This window comes from Schistocerca gregaria, chromosome 1 (assembly GCF_023897955.1).
Source record: "Schistocerca gregaria isolate iqSchGreg1 chromosome 1, iqSchGreg1.2, whole genome shotgun sequence".
Classification (NCBI taxonomy): Eukaryota; Metazoa; Arthropoda; class Insecta; order Orthoptera; family Acrididae; genus Schistocerca; species Schistocerca gregaria.
In genome coordinates this window covers 747,384,881-747,412,673 of record NC_064920.1, presented here as the reverse complement: position 1 = coordinate 747,412,673, position 27,793 = coordinate 747,384,881, and the positions used below count along the sequence as shown (strand labels likewise).

Below are 27,793 nucleotides of genomic sequence, written 5' to 3'. Positions count from 1 at the left end.
CGTATGCGTGTTTGGCGCCGTGCAGGTGAGCGCCACAATCAGGACTGCATACGACCGAGGCACACAGGGCCAACACCCTGCATCATGGTGTGGGGAGCGATCTCCTACACTGGCCGTACACCTCTGGTGATCGTCGAGGGGACACTGAATAGTGCACGGTACATCCAAACCGTCATCGAACCCATCGTTCTACCATTCCTAGACCGGCAAGGGAACTTGCTCTTCCAACAGGACAATGCACGTCCGCATGTATCCCGTGCCACCCAACGTGCTCTAGAAAGTGTAAGTCAACTACCCTGGCCAGCAAGATCTCCGGATCTGTCCCCCATTTAGCATGTTTGGGACTGGATGAAGCGTCGTCTCACGCGGTCTGCACGTCCAGCACGAACGCTGGTCCAACTGAGGCGCCAGGTGGAAATGGCATGGCAAGCCGTTCCACAGGACTATATCCAGCATCTCTACGATCGTCTCCATGGGAGAATAGCAGCCTGCATTGCTGCGAAAGGTGGATATACACTGTACTAGTGCCGAAATTGTGCATGCAATGTTGCCTGTGTCTATGTGCCTGTGGTTCTGTCAGTGTGATCATGTGATGTATCTGACCCCAGGAATGTGTCAATAAAGTTTCCCCTTCCTGGGACAATGAATTCACGGTGTTCTTATTTCAATTTCCAGGAGTGTATGTGCGGAAATGCAGATGTTTCATAAAATCTGTTCATTCGAAAACGACAATGTAAACACGTTGGAAAAAGTTTACCAAGCCTCTTCTGACGTACTAGAAGTTAACATTTCAGTTCCATTAGTAAAAACCATAGCTGCACCCTGCATCTCTTTATAAAGTAGGACCAAGAAGAAATACATTAGAAAGCCCGGACCGAAAGTCCGTCTGGCGGCCTTTTCGCCTTAAGCCTTTACTGTAAGTTCAGTGATAATCCGTGTTCCCACTTCTAACTTGTGCTACCATGTCTGTTAGAGTGAGCTAACTATGTGTAGACTATCAACGGTTAGGCGGAAGCTGTTGTATTTCTACCTTGTAAGTCAATCAATGCAGAAGCGGCAGTTCCCGCGTGAAAAAGAGCCACTGTTTCTACCGCTACAGCGTTTTTTGGATAGTGTGCTTTCCTTTTGCGTGTGAAGTTACTTGTGTTGTATTCATCTACTTTTATATTTATGAGGGAGATAGTATTCGTGCATATTTGCTGGATTTGACTGAAAATTGCATAAATATTACTAGGTAAGTTAGTGGAAGCAGAAGTGAAGTATACTGCTCATTGGCTGTGGCAGAGTATAATAAAATAATGGGACGAGTTGATCGATATGATCAGCTGCGTGAACGGTATGCTGTAGGCCGTCTATCATGAAAGTGGTGGCACAAACTGTTTTTCTTTCTTGTGGATTTGGCAGTTGTCAATTGCTACGTTATGTGGAAGCTACAGAAGACAGAAGCAGAACAGGTAACATTTAGATTGCACTTGGCAAGGTAGCTTATCTCTGGCTTCTCAAGTCGTAAGAGAAGAGGAAGGCCTGTTCATTTTCAAACACCAAAAAGAGGTGTGTCTGGAGTACCAGATGAAGTTTGTCTGGAGAAAGTTGGAACTCATTCTTCTACAAAATGTACAACAAACAGAAGATGCCGCCAATGTAGCACCAAGACCAAAGAAAAGAGAACAAAAATAACGTGTAGCAACTTTCATGTTCCTTTGTGTGTAGCACCATACTTCTCTAAGTTCCATAGCACATCACCTTATTGAAATCAAAGGACAGTATGAACTAATAGAAATAGAAATGTAATGTTTAACATGTTTTTGTACTAAAAAATAAAGGAAATACATTTTTTTTTTTAAATTAGCAAGTGAAGTTACCCCAGAGTTCGGTGGTAACAATAGTGCCTTCTAATTTTTTGTACTCGTAGACTAAACTTTTACTTTCAAGATTTAAACTAAGATTTTATGAATGGTTTCTTAGCCCAATAAAGTGTTCATAAACAGTCTACAACTTCCGGAAATAATTTGGTCACTAAAGGGTTAACAGCCGGTTCCGGCGGAATTGTGCTTCAGTTTTAACATGTTTACGTTTCGATAAAAGTTTTTTTCACCAACATTGACGAGTGTTCTGTCTCGGTACTTGCCTTTTAAGTATCTTACGAATTATGATTAATTTTTTTAATAATGCTTGCTTCAGTGTCTCGGTCGATAGAAGGATTTAGAGGATTAATCTTGCAACATAATTACGTGCCTCTCTGCGTTCGCCGGAAACCTCGTTTCGATATCTTTAAAAGTTGATGAAATAAAAAAGGTGTTACGTCTAACGCTATTCAGCTTGTAGAGATTCAATTTTGCGTTCTTCCTTCCATGTGGTAAAGATGGTTTAGTTTAGAAAAAGTGGAGAAATACGTGAGAAACATTTTCTCAAAGGTATCGATGAAGCATTGAAGTGTAATGCTCTGTATTCGGTGAGGTCACTTCGGGTGGAGGATGAGTTCAGTTTGTATGTAACTAGGAAAGGAAAGCGGCCTCCTTTCCTGACTAATCATCACACGATCTGCTTGAACCGATCTAGGGAAACCACCTCACTTCATCCGCTAGCGAATCTAATAACATCACAGCGATATCTAACCATGTAGAAACACCGAGACATCATGGCACATAATTTCCCATAAAAGACAGAGACCTACACTGAAACTTCATTACGCACCCCTCGTGCCTGAGAAAACTGAAGGGGATTTAATTTTATTCGTCACACAAAAAGGAAAAAAAAAACAGCAAGCAGCTTTATATTATTACACATGAGTTTCGTGTATCATGCCCTCAATATCAAGTCACTTTTTACATAGTAAAATTACGCTAATTTACACAAAACAGAGTGCTTTTGAACCATGGAGATACAATGAGGGATATGGTACTTCAGAGGATAAGAAGCTATGAGGAACAAATGACCCAAAATGCATTATTTTCGTGCTTGAGGGTGGCTTAACTAAATAGAAATCCTCAAATTCTCTCTTTCTGTCCCTCTCGCTCTCTCTCTCTCGCTCTCTCTCTCTCTCTCTCACTCTCTCTCTCTCTCTCTCTCTCTCTCTCTCTCTCTCTCTCTCTCTCTCTCTCTCTCTCTCTCTCTCTCTCTCTAAATCTTATCACATTGGAAAAGAGACTGGTTACCTCTGATGACTATATAAACTGTCAATAATTTTATTGCCCAATGGAGCTCGATTGACCAATAGCTTTATTTACAACTGTATTTCTCAAGACAGTTCTTTCAGTTAGAGGGGCAGGATGTATCTCGAGCAGGTCATCGTGAATGGAACTTCGGTCTCTCAAGACAGTCATCCAATTATAGGCTCGTAGACTTCCACGGCCGGTATTACCTTGGATCAAATAATTTTGGGTAAAGTACAAAAACAACTAAATTGCCGAAGTTCGATCGACGTGCTGCGGTTCTCTTCAGAGAGGTTCATAGTCAACCATCCAGAAGAGTACCGCAGCAGGTCGGTTGAAACGTCGGCAGGTTAGTTGTTTTAGTAGTTTACTATGACGAAACCCAATATGTATAATTATTTTATCCGACGTGTTAATTATTTGTCGCTTGTTCCTTATCCTCTAAAGATCGTTTCTGACAGTTTATCCCATTCTTTAATATCGTCACGTACATCTATAACATGCACATTGTTGTGCACATTGGTGTAATATGATGTATAGTTAATACACTTGAAAGGGGAGAGATTGAGTCTAAAAATTCGTTGCAGTTTTTGTGGGTAAAATACAGAGACCCGATGGAATATTTAGTGGTCCTAGCACAAAAGTGGTACACGTAAGGTATTTTACTCGTTACAGCCTTTCGTTCACCATTTCAGACTGAACAGTGCGTTTCATCCATGTCAGGCAGCATTTTCCTCTTGTAGTAGCCGTGCCTACAGCAGGCTGTCCGCCTTCCCACAGGCTCAGCGCAGGAGCGCATCGTGGGCGGCGTGGACGCGTCTCCTGGCGACTTCCCGTACGTGACGTCACTGCACCGCAACGGCGAGCACAACTGCGGCGCCAGCGTGCTGGACGCCTCGTGGCTGCTCACCGTCACCCACTGCGTCAACTTCGAGTAAGCACGCCACCTGCTGTGGCCGATACCTCGCTCGCAGGAAACGTGCCAGTCTTGAATTGTAGCTATTGCTGCTGTCATTTGTGTTACAGGTCCTACTACAGCACCTAAGAAAAGAGAAAGAATTGCAAGGAGAGTAGCATGCACGTTTGTACAAATAAAATCGGTGTATAAAACTTTCATCATATTGCGTGAATCAAAAAGAACATTATTAGGCATAAGTACGTTATTAGACATAAATAACTCACTCATTTAGTTTTATTTTGTCGCTACGACACAGTTTAAATGGCAGTCCAACCAGTGGAGTAAAGACACCGTTTATAGCGCTAGCAGAAAAAATTCCAAAGATTCATGAATAATACGAAAGTAATTCGACAAAGAACTACAACTGAGAGGTGATAGAATTTTGGATAGTACCCTTAGATCAATAACGCACTGGCATTAACGATTCAGTAAGTTACTTCAGGGCCATACTGGAAAATATTTCACAAGATTTTCTTTTTCTATAAATTAACTTATGGTAATTTTTAATAACAGTTGAACGTGACCAGAAAATGAAATTTATTAAATACTGCAAGAAAGTTCATTTGGCAATGCCTTTTCATTTGTTCAGGAACATGTCTTGAAAAAGAAATTTCTATCAGAGTCATCATTTTGTTAATGTTTGCCAGGTGCACTATTTGTACTTTTCTGTCCCCTAAGGCCCATATTCGGCAACACTAATCACAAAGACGTATTTGTTTTTCACATGCTTGCAAGATCCTATATTCACATTTCTTCTTGTTTCACCTGTGTATATCTCCAGGGTTAAATTACAGTTAATCTCCAGGATGTCACGATTAGCTTTTTACTTCATTTTATTACTTGTGTAATAGATGATTCTAATTACTGGTTACTCGGAACAGATTTTCTGTACTGTTTGAGCTTTTGGATGATGATGAAAAAATACTGGGAGAGAGGCAAGAATCTATCAGTTGTATTCTTAGATGTTAAAGTCACGTGAGAGTAAAATGAGATTTTCACTTAGCAGCGGAGTGTGATCTGATATGAAACTTCCTGACAGATTAAAACTGTGTGCCGGTCTGAGACTCGAACTCGGGACCTTTGCATTTCGCGGGAAAGTGCTCTAACAAATCTGTTTTAATCTGTCAGGAAGTTTCACGTGAGAGTGTTGCAAAGGAGAAGCTATGGAAGTACCTGAGAAATAGAAATGTATCTGAAGACCTGTTTAGGTAAATCCACATGTTGTCCAAGGACTGTATCAGCTGTGTATAAGTCGGAGAAGACGATCTTCGAGGTTTCAGACCAAAACTAGAGTTCAGCAAGGCAGTGTTCAAATGGTTTTAATAGCTCTGTGCACTATGGGACTTAACAGCTGAGGTCGTCAGTCCCCTAGAAGTACTTAAACCTAACTAACCTAAGGACATCATACATATCCCTACCCGAGGCAGGACTCGAACCTGCGACCGTAGCAGCTGCGCGGTTCCTGACTGAAGCGCTGAGAACCGGTCGGCCACAGCGGCCGGCAGCAAGGCAGTATCCTGTCCCCACTACTGTTCATTACTGTTGTGAATGATATAATAAAGAACACCAATAAAAGTATTTGTGAGCTAAATGCAGTGACTTTGCTGATGGCGTCATGACCTGGGGAAAACACAAGTGCAAGTTCCGATTGGACACAAGGTATAGCAATCCTGGTTTGAGAATTATAACGTCCACATCACAGAGGCCAATACAGTGTGTTGACAGTCAACAGAGATGGGCATCCCACAAATATGAAACTATGTCCACCCCATAAAGTGTGTAGACAGTTCATCATAGCTCTGGAGTGTAATCTCTAGGAAAAATTCGATTAGACGGGAGATTAGCAGGAGAATCCAAAAGGTTGCTGAATTCTACCAATAAGGGAGAACCCTTTTATGTTGCACCAAGATACAACAAAAGCACAATTAGTTATGTTCAATAGCTAATTTAACCATTATTCCAGAATTCTCATTCTGGAAACATCCCCCAGGCTGTGGCTAAGCCATGTCTCCGCAATATCATTTATTTCAGGAGTGCTAGTTCTGGAAGGTTCGCAGGAGAGCTTCTGTGACGTTTGGAAGGTAGGAGACGAGGTACTAGAGGAAGTAAAGCTGTGAGGTGCGGACGTGAATCGTGCTTGAGTAGCTCAGACGCTAGAGCACTTGCCCTTGAAAGGCAAAGGTCCCGAGTTCGAGTCTCGGTACGGCACACAAATCTGCCAGGAAGTTTCATACCAATATTGCTCTACATTACCGAAGCATGCAGCATCACAAAGAGAATCATCGAGACACCAGGCATCCGAAATGAATTACTGATACACGATCCAGAAAACTAAAGTGGAGAAGTTAAGAAAGAGAAGATGAGAAAGGAAGTCGGAATATAGCCATCCATCTTAGACAGAATTAGCAGATACACACTACTATGGTAACGGCATGTAACGGGCTTCGAGACTACAAGAATAGCTCAAGTCAAATTGGAAACAGAGGTGGAACGATAACGTCTAGGTGGAAGAACCAAAACTCTTTGGTTGGCTAAAATCAACGAAGGCCTCGCTGTCAGAGGGAGGACAGCAGAAGATGTCTTCCGTGACAGACTCCACTTGGGCGGAAGAAAATGGAAGAGGCTCATGAGCAGAACGCTGGAAACCGGAACTGTAGGCCTATAGCGATGATGATATGCAGTTTGTGTATTCTGTTGAGTTCTGCTTCTGCTTCTATTTGGTACCCACTCAGCCGAAAAGATATTTTATCGGCTGGATAATATGCCTTTGTATGCTTCCTGTGTACACGTAAATTACGACTATGTGTCCTACGTATGTTAAGACCCTGGAAGAAGAAACGTTTACTTGTCTGGTGACAGACAGTCAAGATGATATTCTGATATATCGTTTTCAACTTCTCTCTTTTTTTATTTTCGTTGTATTTAACTCTTTTACTTTCATTTTACTTTATTTTTTCATTAATCTCAGTTTCTTTTACCAACTATTACTAATGATTGTAACGTACCTACCCACATATGTAAACTTTGTAAAATATGGGGAACAAAGATTGCATAATCTTATAAAATCGAAGTCGAATAACGTACTTACTAGAAGTTTTATCAGTTAAAATGTCTGTATCGACAAACACCTGACATTCCACCCCACTCCACAAAGCGTCATAAGATAACACAAATTTTTTCAGACGACCAAATGTCTAAGACACTTACAACCTCCGGAAACACGAATCTGTTGAAACATCATGACTATTAAAGGTCCGAAGCATGTCTAATACTGCATTATAAGTTGTATTTGTCATAATAAGCATAAAGTATCTGTTTTAACTACTTATGGTGTGTCTTTATGTGAAAGGTCAGGAGTTATTTTTCTGGTAGAAAAATATATTACAACGCCATCAATATCTGAAGCGTACTGTATGAATCAAGTACCTATATTAGAATAGGTACTGCATCTGGAGTTACGTTATCCCTAAAAGTCATACAAATGCAACACAGCAGCTGAAAGGAATTAAAAGTTCGGGATAGGTAGATGAAAACCTAATACTCAAAGGGGACTGCAACGCAGAGGCAGGGAAAGGATGAAAGCGACATTTATAGAAAGATTTTTCGCTGGTAGTAGTAATGACACAGGTGGAGGTAAAACGTCCCCTTAGAAATATTTATACAAGACTGTGCTTAAACTGACACACAATATTTTTAGCGCAACGCAATCTGACTTTCAATAATCCCTACAAAAGAATGGCCCTGACTAACATTAACCTATACGTTTCACAAATCACTTACCTCACAAAAATCTTCGTTACTCAAACTACTGCAATACCGCGAGCACCACTACTGCCAGCTAAATAAAAGATTCAAACTACGGAAGGCACTAACTACTGATAGGTATAATTAGCAAATGAAAGATTTTAATAGAGAACAATGTATTTACCTTAATAGTCATAATATAATATCACTTCATGACACCAATTCTTACAAATTTCAAAACTCCGCCATCTCTCTACCCACGTCCACCACTGCTGGCGGCTCACCTCCAACTGCGCAACGCTACGCGCTGCTAGCATCCAGCTGCCGCTGCCCAACACTACAATGGCAGACAACAATGCAAACCAGCCACAGACTGCACACGGCACAGCCAGTGATTTCTATACAGAGCCCTACGTGGCGGCGGCGTTACCAATAAAAAAAACCTAAACAGCCTACTTACATAGCCCCCATGCTATGCATAAAAAAATTTACAAATTGTTTTGGGCAGTGGCCAATACAGATTTGTAAATTTTTTTCATAATCACAATAACAAAGAAATGAAATGCACACACTTATCGATACAATGTTGGTCAAAAGCTAAAATTTTCTCACAGTCCATAAAGACAGTCTTGATCATTCATCAAAGTAAAATTGCAGTGTTTTTCTCAGAGTCTGAGTACTAAAAGAAAATGGACACGGATGTTGTGGATTTCTCAGCAGTCTTGAAGAAGTAGTGTTGTCCCTCCAACGGAAAGACAGTGCTGACTCTTGACATGCAGACAGGTAATGGGCCACAACAGAGCAAACCCACAGCAGAGTCAGTCGAAGTTTTGAAGAATATTGGTAGGTAGGTCATCTCAGAGCAGACCCACTGTAGTCCTGGTAGAGATTACGGTATTGGTGGGCCACCAGAGATGCAGACCAACTGTAGACCTTGTAGAAATAATGGTATTGGTGCGTCATCAAAGGTGTAGACCCACTGTAGTACTTGCAGAGATGGCCAGCAGCCATCTGTTTGACTGCGCAGGCGCACAATCACCATTGAAGAGTCTTGTGGATAATATAGCAAGTCCATAACCACCACTTGTGCACTCACAAAAATTGTTTTTGAAATGTCCTTAGAACCAACAATGCTGTTATCCAGTACCTTACTGAATTATTAACACACGTGCAAACACTATCAGTCCGTACTTCTCACATATTGTCCATATACTATGACCAACAGAAACGTGTGCAGTGGAATGTAATTTACAAGTTACTTAATTTGATGAACTGGTGTCAATTACAATTTTATAACATAAGCATACAATACCAAAGGTACAAAATACATCATTAAAAACATAATAATACAGATAACATTTGTAGTAAAACAGGCTTTACAAAAGAATAGAAATAAACATGCAAATCAGTGTTACAAAAATTATGACATAAGTACATACATAAAGATCAGAATAACTTTTGAAAATAATGTTTAAACATCTTTACAAAGTAAATAATATATTATTAATGCAAATTATATTTGAGGATAGCAGTATTCCTCATCATAGTGAATGTAGCTTAGTACTAGAAAAATTCTGCAACATAAATCTTATTAGCTAAACACATAAAGAAAGGAAGAACACAAATTCACATAGCGTAATAACACAAAATACAGGACAGGGTTTGTTTTCAGTGTGACATTTGGTACTGCAATCCAACTCAAAACGTCATTCTGTAGATCTGTCGTCTTATCTCAACATTTGTTTCTACCAAAAATATCCAATCCAAGCATGCTTTCTGTATTTTGTTCACATCTTCTTTCAAAAATAGTTTTCCTCCACTGTACACTACTTTTTTGGCCAAATCATTTTCTTATAGCTTCTCAGTGCATTTCTTCCAATTCCTCATAGTTAGTTTCTTATATAGTCTACCCCCTCTTAAGCTAACTTAAACCTATTGAGCTCAGATGCTAAACTAAGGGACGAGGCAATGCAGCAGCACAAAACAATTAATACAAACAGCAATGAAAGAAATGGAAGTTGTCAAAGCAAGCAGCAATATTAAAACTAATATAAGGCAATGCGCAGCAAACAAGAAAAATAAATCTGTAGTAAAACTGTCTTAACAGAGTAATACAAAGTCAAATTCAGTAACATTATGCCTGGCAAACAGCAGCAGCAAATGCTGTAACTTACATCTAAACATGACAAAGCTGAAGCAGAAAAAATATCACAGTAAAAATGACCATGTTTAATACCTACATCACATCTTACACTAGGGTGATGCATCACGAGAACTTACTCTAGCAGACAAGTTACCAAACTGTAAAAAAAAAAAAAATATTTATGCAGTTCCTGTGATGGGAAAAGTCTATTTATATTCCCTCGATTTCTTGGAAGTAGATCATAATTTTTTTTACTGGATCTGTAGGCATAAAATAACTATATTAGTACATCTATTAATTTTTATTTTAACCAATGTAGCAGTGCAGCTAGAAACTAGATATTAACCAAAATAGGAAAAGCAAGGCGTGAAACTGAAAGGTCCCCTTAGAAAAATTTATACACGACTGTGCTTAATCTGACACACAATATTTTTAGCGCAACGCAATCTGACTTTCAATAATCCCTACAAAAGAATGGCCCTGACTAACATTAACCTATACCTTTCACAAATCACTTACCTCACAAAAAATCTTCGTTACTCGAACTACTGCAGTACAGCGAGCACCACTACTGCCAGCTAAATAAAAGATTCAAACTACGGAAGGCACTAACTACTGATAGGTATAATTAGCAAATGAAAGATTTTAATAGAGAACAATGTATTTACCTTAATAGTCATAATATAATATCACTTCATGACACCAATTCTTACAAATTTCAAAACTCCGCCATCTCTCTACCCACGTCCACCACTGCTGGCGGCTCACCTCCAACTGCGCAACGCTACGTGCTGTTAGCATTCAGCTGCCGCTGCCCAACACTACAATGGCGAGTATTACAACAATGTCAACCAGCCACAGACTGCACACGGCACAGCCAGTGATTTTCATACAGAGCGCTACGTGGCGGCGGCATTACCAATAAAAAAAAACTAAACAGCCTACTTACATAGCCCCCATGCTCCCCACAAAAATATTTACAAGTTGTTTTGGGCAGTGGCCAATACAGATTTGAAAATATTTTTCATAATTACAATAACAAAGAAATGAAATGCACACACTTATCGATACAATGTTGGTCAAAAGCTAAAATTTTCTCACAGTCCATAAAGACAGTCCTGATCATTCATCAAAGTAAAATTGTAGTGTTTTTCTCAAAGTCTGAGTTGTAAAAGAAAATGCACTTGGAAGTAGTGGATTTCTATGCAGTCTTGAAGAAGTAGTGTTGTCCTTCCAACGAAAGACAGTGCTGACTCTTGGCATGCAGACAGGTAATGGGCCACAACAGAGTCAGTCGACATTGAAGACTATCGGTAGGTAGGTCATCACAGAGCAGACCCACTGTAGTCCTGGTAGAGATTACGGTATTGGTGGGCCACCAGAGGTGCAGACCCATTGCAGTCCTTATAGAAATAATGGTATTGGTGGGTCATCAAAGGTGTAGACCCACTGTAGTCCTTGTAGAGATGGCCAGCAGCCATCTGTTTGACTGTGCAGGCGCACAATCACCATTGAAGAGTCTTGCGGATAATATAGCAAGTCCATAACCCACCACTTGTCCACTCACAAAGTTTTTGGAATTGTCCTTAGAACCAGCAATGCTGTTAACCAGTCCCTTGCTGAGTTATTAACATATGTGCAAACACTATCAGTCCCTACTTCTCACATATTGTCCATATACTATGACCAACAGAAACATGTGCAGTGAAATGTAATTTACAAGTTACTTAATTTGATGAACTGGTGTCAATTACAATTTTATAACATGAGAATACAATAACAAAGGTACAAAATACATCTTTAAGTAACATAACAATACAGAGAACATTTGCAGTAGTACAGGCTTTACAAAAGAATCGAAATAACAAATTCATAGGTGTTGCAAAAATTATGACATAAGTACATACATAAAAGATCAGAATAATTATTGAAACATCAACTTCACACATTAGCATTAAAATAAAAGAGAATAAATAATGTCTAAACATCAGAAAAATTCTACAATGTAAATATTATTAGTTAAACACATAAAGACAGGAAGAACACAAATATACAAGAGTACACAAACACATAGTGGGATAACACAAGGAAAGGACAGGGTTTGTTTTATTGCAGTATTTTGCAAACAAAACTTTCTTTACTTCTTGGAGATCTCCCTTCGTTCTTCATTATTTCCAAAGAGTCCTATCTATACCTGCTTTCTGTACTTTTCTCATCCTCTTTCAAAAATAGTTTTTCTCCACTGTACACTACTTTTTTGGCCAAACCATTTCCTTATAGCTTCTCAATGCTTTTCTTCCAATTCATCATAGTTAGTTTCTTATATAGTCTACCCCCTCTTAAGCCAACTTAAATCTACTGAGCTCAGATACTAAACTAAGGGATGAGGCAATGCAGCAGCACAAAACAATTTACACAAACAACAATGATAAAAAAAAGGAAATGAGCAAAAAAAGGCAGCAATATTACAACTAATATAAGGCAATGTGCAGCAAACAAGAAAAATAAATCATTTATAAAACTGGCTGAACCTAGTAATACAAAGTGACAATCAGTAGCACTATGCATGGCAAACAGCAGCAGCAAATGCTATAACTTATACCTAAACATGACAAAGCTCAAACAGAAAAAATGTTACACTAAAGACAACAATGCAGATAAGGACAATGTGTATTCACATCTTAATGTCTATGTAATTAAAATGGTGCACCACAAAAACTAATGCTACAACAAATTACCAAGTACTTGAAAAGAAAATTATATATACAGTTACCGTTATTAGTCGCTTCTTATTGCTCTTTCCATTCCAAGAGCTCCTTTTTCGAAGAATGTGGATCATAAAATAATTATTTATTAGATCTGTCGACAGAAAGTGTTCACATTAGCAAACGCATTTAATTTTATAAAACCAATACTGCAACACAGCTGGAAAACAGATATCAAATGAAATAAGCAACTATGGACAAAGCATAAAAATATCATTCAATAGTCATGTGACATTTCATAAGTTAGTAGAATTCTCTCAACTCTCGTAGAAAGACGTTTGTTATAATCAGGTGTCAGATGTAAGTATCTTTCTCAGTAATGAGCGTGTCGTATTTGCGGTGCTTTCTACAAAGGAATCTCAATAGCGAGGATAATGACCTCTTTTTTTTTCTCCACCTGTGCCTCTGACAGGCACACACTAATGGCTTTCTTTTGTCAGGTGGTTGTCGCGCAGCTGGGTGCCCACGACGCATCACATGCAGGTGGTCACTTAACTGTCTTATAGAAATATTTACGACATCAGTTTCCGCTACAGTGGCAGTCTCATATAAAAAAAATTCACAGGTCAAGAATTTGCGTTACAAATCTGTAGAAATAAAATCATTTAAATATAATTGTGTCCAAAAAATTTTCGCCAGCATAGTGATACATTCACGCATATACACTCATTTCATAACTCTTAAAGTACGATTCTCGGTTTCCAACATCCTTTTTCACAAATCAGAGTCCCTAACCACTACTCATTATTTCTTACCTTATTACACACATATATATTCGTCGACACTTCTTCAATATTTCATCATAACAGATACGTAGCATAACCAAATAACTCATATAACATCAGCTTAAACATACCTCAGCAGCATAATTCACATCGTCATCGTAATAATAACATCATAACACCACAGTCAAATTCTCAAAATCTCCATAGCTTCCTCCAATAATTTCAAAACCTAAAAAAATGCTCTGATCATGTCAAAAGTGTCATCTACCTCAAACGTACTTTAAAAATCATGATCCCATACCAAATATGTCATTCAAAGCTCTCATAGTATCACAATGGTTCTGAAAAAATATGAACAGTTCATAAAGTACAGACAAAATACAATTTCATAAGTGTGAAGTTATTCAACTGTGTAATTACGTAAACATCTCTCACTGATGTAGTAAAATGAATGTTTGTCTCTCCCAGTTAAATGATCAGATAGCTGTGTAATTAATGTGTTAGAGAAATATGGTACCGATGTGTAAAGTTGTATAAGCAAATACCATATTAGCTAGGGCTCCTTGTGCTTGCCATACACATGGTACACAAAGTAGGCGTGTACCCCCCTGAGGATTAATGTAATTATATCCTCAGGTGTTACAGATTACAGCAATGGAATGAAATGTATCACGGAAAACTTTCTTTGTAATTCAAATATGTTGAAAAATAAATAGTTTAATGCGTGTCCTGTAGCGCTAAATGTGCGTCTTGCTGTAAGACAGTCTCTGTGGAAGTGTCGTAGTTATTGTCCTCCGAAAGCTACGTTCTGCAGAAGTCAATGTACTTACCTCATGATAAATAAAAGTGAAATGCTTTGCATATAGATATCGTATTACTACGCTTATTGTTGTGATGAAGCATTGTTGTGCTACAGAAAAGGCTGTCTCATTGTAGCTATACCACAAAAGTTACTAGTAAAACATGTTTTACTTTCCAGAAAAATTCAGAAAAACTGTGCAGATATAAAACAGATAAACTGCAAAAGCAACATTGTAAATTGTCACTCATTAGTAGCGTCGTGATAAAATCGTGTAGCTGTCACATAAACTAACCACTGTATCATCTGGTATCTCACAGAAAGTACTTTAAATCTAGAATGTATTTTCAAGTAAACCCAAAATGTTGCATTAATATCTCATTAGCAGTACTGGTAAATGTTCTAAGTATGTGAGCCTTATGGTAGTTACGTAATCGTGCCACTAACAAGCAAGAATGTACACACAGAATAACACTGTGTCGTCTGTTCACAATAACAATGCATTCGTAATTTCTGTTTAAATAAGTTCTCTTGGTTCTTGACTGGATATTTAACTTCAAACACTGTTCCATGTTAACAGATTCTACGTCTGACAAAGCATACTATTAATGTAAAGTGAAAAGTTATATGGCAGAGACAAAGTTAAAAAGCTGATTATATTTCAATAAACGGTTTTACATGTGAAATGTGGTGTAAAACTTTACTCTTCCTAGTACGCAGACTGTCAACTGAAAAGCAATTATCATGTGATTACGTCGGTAAGGAACGCTGGTATTCTGCTCAAGGTTAGCGTCTATGTTATTTTTCTCTGAGCTAGCCGGCGCACGCGGCTGCCTGGGGTGCGAGTCATTGTCTGTTTCTTTGTTGGCGTGCGTCGTTATTGGGATTAGGAGACCTAACTTTTACAAATTCACCTTGCCGAGAGGGCCCTGCTCTGTTTGAATCCCGCCAGTTCTTCTGCATTTCAGGTCTGTCGTTTTGTCGGTAGTTTACATAGTTTCTTGTTTGTCGGTCATGTGGTGGAGAATTTCTCCCGGAATCGTAACTGCGCGCTGAACTGTTGCGTCTGAAATTATTCTGTCTCCCTTGATAATAATAGTTCTGGTTACCATATTGTCTGCTTCTATGGTTGTCTCTGCGATGTTCATTACTACGGAAATACGATCTTTCTCTGTAACTATTATTACTCCGCCAGTGGTTGTCATATGGGTGGTGTCTGTTTTGGTCACGATTTGCGTTGTAGGAATAGACCTGTCGTGTCCAGTTATTGTTTCTGTCGTCATGGAATTGTGACGGATGTGACCTGTAGTGATTGTTTTCCTGTTTTCGTATCCGGCTACGGTCTGTGTCAATTTCTAATTCTTGTAAGAATCCCTGAAAAGCTTCAATGTCATCTTTGCAACGTCCCGCCAAAATCATATTTTGTAAATGTTCAGGCAATTTCATTAAGTAAATGCGGATGAGTTCTGAGGGGCTGTATGGGTTTGAAAGATACTGATTCTTATGTAACATGTCTTCAAAATATTTGACAAGACTAGAAAATTCAGATTGTTCGAAATGTTTCATCATTATGATGCTATGTTTTACTCGGTCTTGTGTGGCTTGGGACCAATATGCTGAGAGGAAGGCATGGTAAAATTCTCCTTCACTGTGGCAATCGTGAATGACCGATCGCATTCTTACAGCTGGTTCATTCTCTAAATAGCCACACATAAATTCTAATCTGTGCTCTAGTGACCAGTTGGGAGGAAAACAATGAGAGAATTGATGGAGCCACGCTTGTGGATGAATGTCGTTGCCAGAATTCTTAAATGTTTTGAATTTACGTGTAGTAATGAACAGCTTATAGTCAAAATCATCGTGTCGGCGGGTCGCATATCGGTCATTATTACGTCGTTTCGGCGGTTCCATCTCAAAATTCGGTGTACTTTGCCAATTACTTTCATGATTTCCGAAATGCCCTGTGTTATTATTTTGCGGTTGTTCTGTATTGCTATGTCCCTCTTCCCATACTGGGGCGCGAGTGTCCTCTGAAATATGTAATTCTTGTATTACTTGAGCCAACTGATCTTGTACTTCCCGCATTTCTCTTTTGTACTGTGTGTTGATTTGATTTTGATTCTGTTTGAATTTCCTAATTTGTTCATACTCTTCAGTGTCAGTGAAGGCTACAGGTTTTGTGTCATTCATATCATCATCTACCTTTGTAGATAAGTTAGTGAACTGATCTGAAAGTTCGGCTACTTTCTCCGATAGTGAACACATTTCCTCAGTGTGTTTTTCTGAACCAAGTTTCAGAGTGTCCATTTGTGTTGAAATCGAATCTACTGTGACCTTTAAGTTTTCCTGAGTTCTTGCAAGTTGCGTAACCGAATCGGTGGATGCAACTGAGTCAATTTTAGATTGCAAGGTCTCATGATTTTCATGAACAATTGTTTGCAGTTCTTTTATGGCTGCTTCGTGATTCTGTAATGCATTTTCATGCCGCGAAAAAATAGGTTGGAAATTCTCACAAATTTGTGTTTTTACGTCATTACAGACTTTGTGACATTTCGATTCGATTTTATGTAATTCAGTAGTTAAATCTTCACGTGTTTGTTCAAGCATATGTTCCACTGTGTCTAACTTTTGAAGCTTTTGCTGTGTTTGTCTCTGATTTTGTTCCATTGTGTCCAACATTTGCTGTGTTTGTCTCTGATTTTGTTCCACTATGTCTAACTTTTGAAGATTTTGTTCCATTGTGTCTAACTTTTGAAGATTTTGTTACATTGTGTCTAACTTTTGAAGCTTTTGTCCCATTTGTTGCATTAATTGTAATAACAATGCACTGGTGTCTGAAACATGTTCCTTAGTCCTATTCAGCAATGCATTTGCACCGGCAATATTCGCAGTTTGAAAAACAGAAAATGTGTCTTGACTTATTTGAGAAAACGGTGAGGACGCAAAACCTGAATGTACAGTATTTGCAATATTGTGTCCTGTCATTTCGGAATACTGAGGCGAACTGTTGCCGACCGATCGATCGATAACGCTTTCCTGTTCACTAATTGTTTCACTGCCTACACCATTATTTGCAACCCGCTCCATTTCCCTATGCACAATTACCAAATTACTACTTTGAACATTAGTTAATTCATTACATGGTGGCGCTAACACACTGCTTTCGTCTTCACTGTCATTTCTCAGTTTACTTTGGAGCCTAGTATTATGTGTTTCACACACCATTATTGTCACAATATTTCACACGACAACACAAAAAAGCACAATTTGAAAAGCAAAAATAAGAAAATACATTAACATATCACTGAAAATAATATCTATTAATTGCAAGCGCAGCTGCGAAATACTTTGTGCAAAACTACATGCATGCCACAACTGTTTTACTGTACAACAATGAAAGACTGCAACTACAAAGGAAATTCTATGATTACGCGCTAGCAATAAACAAAAGCTACACTAATTACACAAACTACAAGAAAAAAATCAGAAGATTCCAGTGAGGTATCCTGGCAGGGTCGCCATATGAAAGGTCCCCTTAGAAAAATTTATACACGACTGTGCTTAATCTGACACACAATATTTATAGTGCAACGCAATCTGACTTTCAATAATCCCTACAAAAGAATGGCCCTGACTAACATTAACCTATACCTTTCACAAATCACTTACCTCACAAAAAATCTTCGTTACTCGAACTACTGCAATACAGCGAGCACCACTACTGCCAGCTAAATAAAAGATTCAAACTACGGAAGGCACTAACTACTGATAGGTATAGTTAGCAAATGAAAGATTTTAATAGAGAACAAACAGTGTATGTAACTTAATAGTCAAAATATATATGATAGTTCATGACATCCAGTCTTACAAATTACAAAACTCCGCCATCTCTCTCCCCACGTCCACCACTGCTGGCGGCTCACCTCCAACTACGCAACGCTACGCGCTGTTAGCATTCAGCTGCCGCTGCCCGACACTACAATGGCGAGTATTACAACAATGCCAACCAGCCACAGACTGCACACGGCACAGCCAGTGATTTTCATACAGAGCGCTACGTGGCGGCGGCATTACCAATAAAAAAAACTAAACAGCCTACTTACAAAACGTCATTCGCTAGCCATAAGGCATTTCATAATGCAGTAAACAATCTTCCAACTAGCAAGACAATAGACATGAAACGTTGCTCGCCATTTCATTTCAGTAAATATCATAAATTAAGAACTCTACAGTGTAATCATGTTTTCAAGTTTGAGGGTTTCCTTTTTACTATGCTTTCTACAAAGGAATGTGAATAGCGAGGATAATGGCTTTTTTTTACCTGTGCCTCTGAAAGGCACAAACTAATGACTTTTTCTCAAGGCGGCTGGCACACCTGGCCGCTCAGTAAAATTATGTTATTAACAACAAATACACTGTGCGAGTATCACAAGAGGAGGAGGTAAACATGACAAGGCATTTAAGCATTGAAAAATATCAGCTGTTTTACACCATAGTGAGACAGAGTTTTCGAAATCAGGTATCAGATTTGATTATGTACTGAGGACATGTACATACTTACATCATAGTTAACAATCAATGTGTAAAATTTGGGATAGTGAAGTAGCGTGTAATGTTAAGATGAGTTTGAATTTGTCTGAGGCTCTGGATATTACGGTAATGAATATCACAGCAGGAAGTTCAATTGAAGAGCAATTAAATTCCCTAAAGGATTAATCACAGATGTTGGACAGACAAATATAGTTCCATGGAAGCTATCTAAGAAGAAACATTGGGTTACAATAGACAAACTTCAATTGGTCGGTGAAAGAATGAAATACATAACCATTCCAGAGAAGAACAGAAAAAGCAATCAACAATACATCATTTGGGAATGAAATGGTTTCATGATGACTATGAATAAAACGTAAATAGCTGTCGGCGGGACAGATTCAGATCGTAGGAAATTCAAGATAACATTCGTCAAAATTAAAAGGAAGGGCAACAACTTTAAGAGCGCAAAACTAATAACGCAGAAGAAAGAGTTGATAGAGGGTAAAGAGCACATTGAGGTTTTTTACGAGAGAGAGAGAGAAACCTTTCTGCTGGCGTGATACAACAACAAATGCTAATCGATTTGGAAAACATACGAAATTCAGCATTGAAAAAGTGTTTCCGCGAATATGTTACAAACTTTTACGGAGGATAGAGCAGCGTAAACATATCAATTTGAGGTAAGGGACCCTGGTCATGAAATGACCAAGTCGAAAGTTATAAATGAAAATCTTTCTGATATCTCTGATATGTGCCGGTAATGTTATTGCTAAGACTGTAGTCTAGGCTACTGTGAGAAGTGTTGGCATGGACCAAAAGAAGAAAACAATGTCTAATAAACATGGACTTTCAGATACATTCCTAAGCATCTGTGGGCACTGGTTCACCTTCAATACTGTGAAACACACCTCTGCTACTACAATCTCTTTGGTTTCCATATTTTTGGAGGAAGTAATATAGATAAAAACAAGGAAACGTGTCCAGTGAATAGAGCTACAAAATGGGCTGTCATCCATTAGAAGATACATGTTTAACAGCGTGACAAGGAAGACTTCGGAGAAATAAGGAATGAACAGAAAACATTCATTCATACCTTCGAAATTCATTAGAGGGAACTGCTAACCAAGTGATTATTCGAATGAGTGGGTAGAATTGATGCTTTTAGAGACAGACCATCGGACTTCTGGAACAATATCATCAACAGAATCGTGAAGCTAGCAGAGGCAGATAAATGTGAAACCTATGGCACAATCTGTTTACCAGATCATTGTTTGCAGTTCCTGACAAAAATAACGTACATAGTAACGGAACCGAAGACTGAGGATCTGTTAGATGGCGATTAGTTTGATTTTAATCATGGTAAAGTTATCAGATAGACGACAATGTAAACTGGCGAGGGATTTTTTTAAATTTCCAGAGAAATTTGTTTACGCTTTATTGACGAACGGGTAATATAAAATGTGTACAAGAACCAAGACGGTACAATAAGAAAGACCAAGCGTCAACGGCTCAGATTAAAATAGGTTTAGAAAAAGAATGAACTTTCTCACCAACATAGTTCAACTGTATATCGAAAGTAGTGGTGGAAATAAAAGAAATTTTCTGAGTTTGACTGTCATTGAGAGCGAAAAAAAGTCGGTGATATTATTCGTTAATGACGTTGTTTTTATTATTGAAAGCCAGGAAGAATTACAGTACCTTTTGAAAACAATAAACGTTTTAACGAGCACAGTGCGTTGACTGAGACTTTTGCTCCTTTGTTCATGCGACTGTTTCTTTCCCAGTACTTTAGTGAGAAACTGTTGTCTTTGAACGTCAATATTCATAAAATAATTGGTCTGACTGAATCTATTAATATGATCGTTTGCAGACTCACTATCTGTACATGAGATATGTTGTAGATAATACTGTCCTCTACAACCAACTTCCACTGATGTTAATTTCTAATGAAAACGACTACAACTCTGTTAGTACAGATTTACTGTGTCACAACTGGTTTCGTTGTTTTAGAATATCATCTGGTTGCCGATTTGTGCCGCTATGACGAAGTAAAAGATATTTTTATCGCATGTAACATAAGAGACAATATTTGGAAACGACGGTAACATATTCTGCTGACCATCTAACGGAAGCATTGGTGAGCAGCAAGTGCGTGCGATACGGCATATGCTAGTGTGCTCGACATGCCGTCTCGTGCCCAGAAGCAAATCTAGGCTCAGATCACAATATGGAAGTGTTGAAAAGTAGGCTAAAGTTCAAGAGTTTAATCAGGAACAATCAATACACAAAGAAGTAGGATAAAGAAGTACTATGGCATGACGTGATACTCTTCAAGTTCTCTTAGGCTATAAATACAGCAATAAGGAATAGCTCAGTAGTCAGCACAGTTGAAGAGGAATGGACATCTCTAATAAGGGCAAAGAGGGAAGTTGCAAAGAAATGCATAGGTACAAAGGGCGTAACTGTTAAGAAACCATAGGTAAGAAAAATAATACCTTAATTGATCGAAGGAAGAAGGAAGTACAAAAACGTTCATGGAAATTCAGTAATACAGAAACACACACACCAAAAAAAGTTTTGCATTAGCTCGGTTCCCAGAACTCCTGAAGATAGACCTTGACTGTGTATATTGTATCACAGACACAGTCCCTTTGTCTGTTCAGAGATGTCACTAAACCCGAGCAAAGATGTCAACAACCACGCATGAGCAGCGCCTATTAGACGGAGGGGGTTCGACAGCCTATCAGTTCCAGTCATTCCACCAGGAAGGAGGTATACGGTTCGTGTTGTCTGTAGTTCAACCATGTCTAGACGGTCAATACCGCGGTTCGATGGCGACCGCATTTTTACTTTGTTCCAGGAATGGCAATGTTGTTCTGACATGGAGAAGATACAGAGAGACAGGAACTGTCGATGACATGCCTCGCTCAGGCCGTCCAAGGGCTACAACTGCATTGGATGGCCGTTACCTACAGATTACGGCTCGGAGGAACCCTGACAGCGACTCCACCATGTTGAATAATGCTTTTCGTGCAGCCACAGAACGTCGTGTTACGACTCAAACTGTGCGCAATAGGCAACATGATGCGCACCTTCACTCCCGACGTCCATGCCGAGGTCCATCTTTGCGAACACGACACCATGCAGCGCGGCACAGACGGGCCCAACAACATGCCGAATGGACCGTTCAGAATTGGCATCCGATGAGTGTCGCATGTGGCTTCCACCTGAAAATAGTCGAAGACTTGTTTGGAGGCAACCCGGTCAACCGTAACGCCTCAGACACACTGTCCAGAGAGTGCAGCAAGGTGGAAATTCCCTGATGTTTTGGGGTGGCACTATGTATGGCCGACGTACGCTGGTGGTCATGGAATGCGCAGAGACGACTGTACGATACTTGAGTGCCATCCTCCGACCGATAGCAACCATATCGGCAGCGTAATGGCGAGGCGTTCGTCTTGATGGACGACAATTTGCGTCCCCAATGTGCACATATTGTTAATTACTTCTTTCAGGACAAAGACAACTCTCGACTAGAGTGGTCATCATGTTCTCCACACGTGAACCCTATCGAAAATGCCTGGGACAGATTGAAAAGGGCTGCTTATGTGTGATTTTCATGAGCAACAAAAAGGGCGGAAATGATGTTTACGCTGATCTCTATTCCAATTTTCTGTACAGGTTCCGGAACTCTCGGATTCGAGGTGATGGAAAACTTAAGAAATGAAAAGGAAGTGCAGGGAAGCTAATACGAAATGGCTGCATTAAGAATGTGTAGAATTCGAAAAAGAAATCATTGTTGGAAGGGCTGTCTTAGCACAATGGGAAGTCAGAATAACCTCCTATGACTTTAAAAGCAACGGTGGTAACATCAAAGGAGAAAGGGACTTCCATTGTTAAATGCAGAGAGGAGAGCGGGAAGGTAGGAAGAGAACATTGAAGGCCTCTATGATGTGAAAGATCGGTCTGATGTGATAAAAGAAGAGGCAGGAGTCGATTTAGAAGAGAAATGGGATCCAGTATTAGAATCAGAATTTAAGAGAGCTCTGGAGGACCTGAGATCAAATAAGGTCGAAGGAATAGATAACATTCCATCAGAATTTCTAAAATAATTGAGGGAAATGGCAAAAAAAAGCTGACTATTTAAATTGGTGTGTAGAATGTATGAGTCTAGATGCATAACATATGACTTTCTGAAAAATATCATCCACACAATTTCAAGCACTTCAATAGCTCACAAGTGCGAGAATTATCGCAGAATGTAGATTCAGAGTAAATCGAAGAAAGACGATGGTAATTCCAGCGAATACTTTCCTTTTTCTCGCAACTCGCGTACTAATGGACAATATTAAAATGATGTCATGGTCAAAGATATGCATTGTATATGGCACACACACACGCACACGGCATGGTGTTCAACCTGTCCGTTCTCCTCCAGTAAGACCCTAGTATTAAAATGCAAGAGGCAATTACAGTGCGGCCCCATGTCGTATATGCTCAAAAGTACCCGAATGACCCGAATTATTAATTTGAAAAATGCGTCACAAAACGCTTTCCTTTCCTCCAGTGATGAACTAATACTAAAATTCATGTGCCAGTTCCATTGTAGGCCCATCTGGACTGTCTTCAAAAGTATCCGAACGACCTGAATTATTCGACCTGAATTATTTATCGGGAAAAATATGTCACAATCCTCTTTGTAAGCCGGTCAGAGCCTAGTACTACTACTTTATTGTAGCCCTATTTGGGATGCGCTAAAAGGTAGGAGAAAATTTATCAAAAAACAGGTCATTGTAACTGAATTGTCTAAACTACCAATCTTTTCACAACTTCTCCTGTCTGAGTGTATCTCGGCTGCCTCGCGTCGCAGAGATAGCGAGTTTTACTCCTAACTCATTGATGTGGGTGAATACGTTGTCCTTGCAGTTGAAGCCTTCCCGTCTCCTCTATACCTCTTTTGTTAATGATAGCCTTCCCTTTTCAGTAAACTATGAAACCTTTCCTTAGAGTTTCTATCTCTTGCTTAGTAATAAAAATGAAATCTTCCCTTTGAAATTTTTTCTCTTTCTCAATCTTCGCATACAAATTTAATTGCTGCTTATTAAAACTGATTTTCTGATTATTTCGACGAAACGTAGAATGTGTCGTCGTCGTGGCCCTCAGTCGTTATCTACAATAACCCAAAACTGTTCCTTACCTTTCTTACTGTTACTGGATCGCCATCTGACTGCTACATCGAATTGTGACATGAATATACTTACTCTGGTTTACTATATTAACTGCTGGTGGGCTGTCATAATAAGTGGCTCTATTTATTACTAAAGCTGACGTTATTATTTAATAGCAAAGTTGTCGTTATTCTTTAATTAATTTGACTGAAGTTACGTAATTCATAGTTATACTTTCTTTTGACAACAATAAATTTTTTGCAAAGTTTTACGCTGATGGTTTTTGGGATGGATTATAATCAGTAATGCAACATTGCTGGCAAAAATTAATTATATTCTGAAAACGCTTCATGTATTTACTGTTGGTAATGAAATGATTTTACAAACGTTCAAATGGGACTTACTTTTTACAATAATCTTACAACTAGCATTGCGCAAACATACCGTCCGTAGTCTTGAGTTTCGCAAAGAAAATAATTCAATATTATTAGTTCCTCTTATGATAATAGTTAGTTGATGTCTCTGTACATCCGTTTATAATCTCTTGTAAATCATAGCTGGTGGCTGGCAGGCACACTGTTCCTCTCAACCTCTCGCTTCAGACCTGCTACCGACTCGCTTCACTTACTGACTTCCTACGAACGCTTAAGTGCGGTCTCTCCTGCCAACAATGCTTTCTGGTGCAGACAATCCCTGCTACCATTACAAAATGTATCAATGCGCGGTCTTTCCCGCTCTTTTCTTAAAATGTATCCATACTCGGTCTCTCCCGCCCTTTTTAAAATTATATAATTTGCTGTATCTCTTGTCAACAATAGTTTGGTGCAGACATTCCCTGCTACAACAATTATTTCCAATATTACAAATATTAATTATTCCTACTTAATCCTATTAATAAAATATAAACATATTTAATAAATTGTGATTTGGCAATAGACAATAGAAATATACACGTGTTACACAGTGTGTCGCTGTTTAGGAAAGGAATCTCAAGATACACTTGTAATATTACAGAAATGTAAACTTCAGCGTGTACTTGTTTCAGCACAGAAAACCTGACAATCCTGGCTGGTACAGTGGATCAGACGTCTGGAGGCTCCTTGCATACGGTCACAAAGGTGGTAATCAACCCTGACTACAACCCAAGAGATGGCTATGTCAATGACATCGCACTCATAAAGGTACATTTCGCACTTGATCATATCTAACGTTATTCAGAGCAATTTTAGTATCATCAGAAATGTTTGAGACAGACTCAGTTATTATTTTCAAGACACAATCAGAATTTGACTCTGACGACCTGTGTTGAGGGTCTCGGCAGGGACGGAAAATGTACACCTGTAGCAACTATCATTACCAATCCTTTGTGTAGGGCTGGGAACATTTTCATTTTTTGAGCGATTTATTCGATTTTATTGTCTATATTAAATCCCCCACCCTCTCGTCTAAAATAAGTCTCACTTGCAACAAGTGGTGATCAACTTGGTATTATGGTGTCATACCCATTGTAATAAACTGCGAAGCTCCAGCCGTTCTGGTTCAAATGGGATTTATTGCTTAGATTCATTGGCATGAACTTACAATGACAGTTGTTAGCAGTATTCCTACTGAACTTGCTTTTACACAAATCCCTAGCTGTGGTGCATTGCACGAAGCCTCCCGCTTTACACGTTGCTATCATTGCACACAGTTTATACCAACGGAATATGTATTCTGTTTCTATTGCGGTGAGTGAGTGCTCACCCTCGACTTAAGATTCGCTTCACCAATACATTATTTGCTGCCTCCCAAGAGATAGTTAAGTCTCTTTCTAGCTAATTCTTGCTCCTGCAACATACATTTCAGCTTTCATTGTCGTGCACTGTGTACTATTAAATATCAATAGCTAGTTTTATATTTCGCTGAGACGTATCAGTACGTATTTAGAGTTAAGTTCAATTCGACATTGTGCTTCCTAAGTTTTCATTAGTTTTCATTAGCATCACTGATATATTTACAGATAATATTCAGCTGTCCTGTAAAAATTATAGCGGCCGTTAGTGGCAAACAAGCGATGCATGACTGTTGAGACGTAACAATCTTTTTATGCATTTGTAATTCTCCCTACTGGCTGGCGTTTCTTAACAATTGTAATGGCATTTGATAGCAGTGTCCTGTAGGTCAGTTTCAAGGAGGCTAATTTTATTTCACAACTGTAACAAAAATTACATAGCAAGATATTTCGAATTTTTATATTAGTTTTCTGGTTTGCTCAGCCTCCGTAAAAAGTAAGAGAAATGTTAACGTGAAGTTCTGGGAAGTTTCATAGAGATGTGGTTAGACTCCAACAGGAGCAGTGCGTTGCTAGCTGATATGATGAAAGAAATTTTGCCGCTGTACCTGATTATCTGAAACCGGACATCACACGAAGTGACATATGGTGAGCTGAAAATTAAGGCCTGGGACATACAATGTCATGGGATAGCGATAAGCACCTATTAGATGGAGCTAATTATGGCCGCACGACGGGAATAAACAGACTCTGAACGCGAAATAATAGTTGAAGCTAGGCGCATGGGACATTCCATTTTCAAAATAGTATAGAATTCAGTATCCTGAGATCCGCAGCGTCGAGAGTGTGCCGAGAACACCAAATTTCAGGCATTACAACACGGACAACGCAGTGGACGAACCGCCTTCGCTTAACGATCGAGAACAGCGTAGAGTTTTCAGTGCTGAGAAACAAGGAACACTGTGTGAAATAACAACAGAAATCTATGTGGGACGTACGACGAACGTGTCCGATAGGACAGTGCGGTGAAATTGGGCGTTAATGGGCGGTGGCAGCTGCCGACCGAAGCGGGAGCCTTGAGCCTTTCGCAACAGAACGTCACCTTCGTCCCCTCTCCTGCACTCGTAACCATATCGATTGGACCCTAGACAACTGGAAAACAGTGGCTTCATCGGATGAGTGCCGATTTCTGTTGTTAAGGGGTGATGATAGGGTTCGCTTGATGTGCAGACTGCATGATATCATGGGCCCAGGTTGTCAATAAAGTACTGTGGTAGCTAGTGGGGGTTCCATAATGGTGAGGGCTGTGTTTATATGGTTATGTTCGGCTACTTAGAGATCGTTTGCAGCCGTTCATGGACTTCATGTTCCGAATCAGTGATGTATTTTTATGGATGACAACGAGCCATGTCACCGATCTGAAGAGCATTCTGGACAACTGCGTATAGCCGAACATGAATTTTATCGAATAATAATCGAACGGTAATCGAGAGGTCAGTTCGTTCACGAAAGCCCGCACACTTTTGAAATTATGGACTGCCATAGAAGTAGCATCGGTTCAATATTTTTGCAGGGGACTCCCAACGGCTTGTTGAGTCCATACCACTTAGAGTTGGCAAACGAAGGTCCAAAACGATATTTTATGTTTCTTCAGAAGTCTACTCGTAACTCTTCATGAAACGAATGTTCAAATATTATTGCTATTGAGTGATCTTTATTTCCTACGAATACCAAACAACATATGGAAAATAATTTTGTCAATGATTTCTTCTATAGATATGCTGTATGTTTCAGTAGCCGGCCGCGGTGGTCTCGCGGTTCTAGGCGCGCAGTCCGGAACCGTGGGACTGCTACGGTCGCAGGTTCGAATCCTGCCTCGGGCATGGATGTGTGTGATGTCCTTAGGTTAGTTAGGTTTAAGTAGTTCTAAGTTCTAGGGGACTAATGACCACAGCAGTTGAGTCCCATAGTGCTCAGAGCCATTTTTTTTTTTTGTTTCAGTAAATTTTTACATGAATCACAACATGGCGACTAC

The 27,793-nt window shown here is 39.3% G+C and overlaps 1 protein-coding gene across 1 annotated transcript in view; it reads left to right on the top strand.

Moving 5' to 3' along the window:
- The window catches only part of LOC126304078 (mite allergen Der f 3-like), a 66,851-nt gene that overhangs the window by 4,601 nt on the left and 34,457 nt on the right, over positions 1-27,793 (top strand). The window contains exons 2-3 of the mRNA XM_049991791.1: positions 3,933-4,086; positions 25,033-25,168. Of these exons, the coding sequence (XP_049847748.1) occupies positions 3,933-4,086; positions 25,033-25,168 (290 nt within the window). The remainder of the gene's footprint in view (positions 1-3,932; positions 4,087-25,032; positions 25,169-27,793) is intronic.